The sequence below is a fragment of the Dipodomys ordii genome, unplaced genomic scaffold, assembly GCF_000151885.1.
Source record: "Dipodomys ordii isolate 6190 unplaced genomic scaffold, Dord_2.0 Scaffold1231, whole genome shotgun sequence".
In the NCBI taxonomy this organism is placed as follows: domain Eukaryota; kingdom Metazoa; phylum Chordata; class Mammalia; order Rodentia; family Heteromyidae; genus Dipodomys; species Dipodomys ordii.
Window position 1 is genome coordinate 1 of NW_012268447.1, and position 3708 is coordinate 3708.

Consider the following 3708-nt stretch of genomic DNA (forward strand, 5'->3'; position numbering starts at 1 on the left):
AAAAAAAAAAAAAGATTGGTGCCAAGGGCTCAGTTGGAAGCCAGTCCATGCAGGAAAGTCCATGACCAAAAAACCAGAAGTAGAGTTGTGGCTCAACTGATAGGGCAACAGCCTTGAATGAAAAAGCTAAAGGGCAGATGCTAAGTGCCAGCCCCCGTGCTGGCACACAAACAAAAAAACAGGCGGAAGAACTTCCTGTCTGCGAGAATCAAAACTTTTTTCTGGGAGGGCCAGAAGGCCAGTCTTTCTATGTGAATGTTCTCAAGTAATGCTTTTTCTTGCTATAGCTGGAAATGCGCAAATCACAGAATGAAGCATTGTGTGAGGGGCTTCGTGTGCAAATCCGAGAGCTCTGGGACAGACTGCAGATACCTGAAGAGGAGAGAAAAGCCATGGATACTTTTATGACCGGCTCAAAGGCCAAGATCAGGAAAGCGGTAAGAAACGTAGTGGGTGTTGTATAACAGTCTTTCTTCTGTAAGATGTCCTCCCCACCTTCTACATTGGGGAACAGCAAAGGATGGCCTGTTTGCTGGTGGCTCTTGCCTGTGATACTAGCTACTCAGGAGGCTGAGATCTGAAGATCGCAGTTCAAAGCCAGCCCGGGCAGCAGAGACCTGGAGACTCCTATCTCCAATAAACCACCAGAAAACCGGAAGTGTCGCTATAGCTCAAGTGGTAGAGTGCTAGCCTTCAGCTGAAGAGTGCAGGGACAGTGCCCAAGCCCAGAGTTTAAGCCCCACGACCAAAAAAAAAAAAAAAAAAGATGGCCTGCTTGTTTTTGTTGTTGTTTTGTAGGTTGTGAGGCTTGAACTCCTCTGGGTCTGGGCACTGTCTCTCAGCCCTTCAGCTCAAGGCTAGTGTTCACTACTTGAGTCACAGCACCACTTCTGGTTTTCTGGTGGTTTATTGGAGATAAGAGTTTCAAGGACTTTTCCTGCCTGGGCTTTGAACTGCGATTCTCAGGTCTTAAGTCTCCTGAGTAGCTAGGATGACAGGCACCTAGCTGCTGCTTTTTATCTTCTTAGATTTTTGCCTTCTATATGTGTCATTACTACTAATTATGTTGATTTACTTCTGTGGCTTTGTGTTGTAATTTTATTGAAAACAAGGAGAAACTTCTATAAATCTCCATGAAAATAAAAAATATGCTGACCACATTTAATTCATGTTTTTTTCAGCTGCAATTAGAAGTGGATCGGTTAGAAGAGTTAAAAATGCAAAACCTGAAGAAAGTGATTGAGGCGATTCGAGCAGAAGTGGCTCAGTATTGGGACCAGTGTTTTTACAGCCTGGAGCAGAGACAGGCTTTTTCCCCCTATTATGCTGGTGAGTTCATGGTCTGCTCACTGACTGTTGTAAGCCCAAATCTTCACCAGAAAATTGTTTCCTTTTCTGAATAGACTTACCCAACTCTCAGAAATCTCTGTTAGCCTTGTGCCCGTGGCTCACGCCTGTAATCTTAGCTACTCAGGAGGCTAAAAGTTCAAAGCCAGCCTGGGCAGGAAAGTCCGTGAGACCCTTACCTCCAATGAACCACTAGAAAACCAGAAGTGGTGCTGTGGCTCAAGCGGTAGAGTGCTCACCTTGAGCTGAAGAGCTGAGGGACAGTGCCCAGGCCCAGAGTTCAAGCCCCATGACCAACCAAAAAAAAAAGACATAAGAACACTAAGTACATTTTGACTGGGTTTTATTTCCCAGGGCCTTAGGCTTCTTGTTTGTAGCAGCCTAACCTGGAGGCATACAGCAGGTAAATATATGTCTGCACCCGAAGAAGTCTGAGCCCAAAGAAGTCTAACTCACAAAGCCCCTGGAACTCCAGGTCACTATGAGTTGAACTTAACAGTTCAAATTTAGGCAGTTCCCTGACCCATGCTTCTGTTGTCTAAGCAAGGCAGAAAGAAAGAATATAAAAGAACCCTAAGACAAGACAGGAGATGGACAGATTTTAGAGAATCCTTTCAGTCCCTGGCAGCTGATCATGTCTGGCTTTTGTTCGTTTTGTTTTTTGTGGTGATGGGTTTAGAAAGCAGGATGTCATACAGGCTAGGCAAGAGCTCTACTACCTAGCTACTCCTCGATTTTAAACTGCTGGGTGTGTCTTTTGCAGATAATTTTACAGAAACCCTGCTGCAGCAACATGATGCTGAGGTTGTACGGTTAAAAAACTACTATGAAGCTCACAAGGAACTCTTTGAAGGTGTTCATAAGTGGGAAGAGAGCTGGAGGCTCTTCTTAGAATTTGAGGTACTTCCCTAATTTCTGTTTTTTCCAGAGTGAAATGAAGCATTAATAAAGCATGCCCTGACCCCAGCTGAGGCAGGAGGATTGTGAAATCTAGGCCAACATGGACCTTGTCTCAAAAAAACAAGAAAACGAAAGCTGGGCACTAGTGGCTCACACCTGTAATCCTAGCTACTTTGGAGGCTAAGATCTGAGGATCACTGTTTGAAGCCAGCCAGGCAGCAAATTTATGAGACTCTTCTCCATGAACTGCCAAAAAAAAAAAAAAAAAAGCCAGAAGTAAAGCTTGTTGCTCAAGGTAGTAGAGTGCTAGCCTTGATCAAAAAAAACACAGGCCCACAGCCGGGCACCAGTGGCCCACGCCTGTAATCCTAGCTACTCAGGAGGCTAAGATCTGAGGATCGCAGTTCAAAGCCAGCCCGGGCAGGAAAGACCGTGAGACTCTTTTTTTTTTTGTTGGTCGTGGGGCTTGACTCTGGGCCTGGGCGCTGTCCCTCAGCTCTTCAGCTCAAGGCTAGCGCTCTACCACTTGAGCCACAACACCACTTCCGGCTTTTTAATATTTGCTTATGTGGTGCTGAGGAATTGAACCCAGGGCCTCTGGCATGCAAGGCAAGCGCTCTACCACTGAGTCGCCTTCCCAGCCCTTAAACCTGAATCTTGAACCTGAGTTACCGCTGTATTCATGTATATCCATATCCATAGCATGGCTGTATTCATAGCATGGCTCAAGTTTTAGAACACCTGTCTAGCAGAGCGCATGTCCCTGAATTTAAACATCAGTTCCTCTAAAACAAACCCTCAATTTGTATATAGATAAGAACTATTAAATTTGTAACATTCAGTTGAAATTTCAAATGAAGTATCAGCTGTCTGAACTAAGGGTTAAATGGAAAAAAAAAGTTCAACTCAAAATCTGAATTCTAATCTTAAATCCTGACAGCCTTACAGGTTGTGTTCAGAAGCACCCAATCATGTCTTTTAGAACTGCGTAGAAGGGGCTGGGAAGGTGGCTCAGTGGTAGAGTGCTTGCCTTGCATGCATGAGGCCCTGGTTCTATTCCTCAGCACCACATAAGCAGATTAAGGCAGAAGTAGCACTGTGGCTCAGGTGGTAGAGTGCTAACTCTAAGCTGAAGAGCTCAGGGACAGCGCCCAGACTCAGAGTTCAGGCTCCACAACTGACCAGAAAAAACCAAACTGTAGAAGTGAGCGGTGGTGGTGATGCACATCTATAATCCTAGTACTTGAGGGATGAGGCAGGCAGTCTTGAGTTTGAGGTCAGCTGGGTACACAGTAAGACCTTTTCTCAAAAAGATTGGTGCCGGGCTGGGAAGGTGGCTCACTGGTAGAGCGCTTGCCTTGCATGCATGAGGCCGTGGGTTCGATTCCCAAGCACCACATAAGTAAAAGAAAAAAAGCCGGAAGTGGTGCTGTGGCTCAAGTGGTAGAGCGTTAGCCTTGA

The 3708-nt window shown here is 45.5% G+C and overlaps 1 protein-coding gene across 1 annotated transcript; it reads left to right on the plus strand.

Annotated features, from left to right (window-relative positions):
• Positions 1-285: 285 nt before the first annotated feature.
• On the plus strand, positions 286-2259 carry LOC106001956 (protein regulator of cytokinesis 1-like). The gene is made up of 3 exons (XM_013036891.1): positions 286-437; positions 1182-1329; positions 2111-2259. The coding sequence occupies exons 1-3, from the start codon at positions 294-296 to the stop codon at positions 2257-2259; spliced, it is 441 nt and encodes a 146-aa protein (XP_012892345.1). The 5' UTR covers positions 286-293.
• The last annotated feature ends 1449 nt before the right edge of the window (positions 2260-3708 follow it).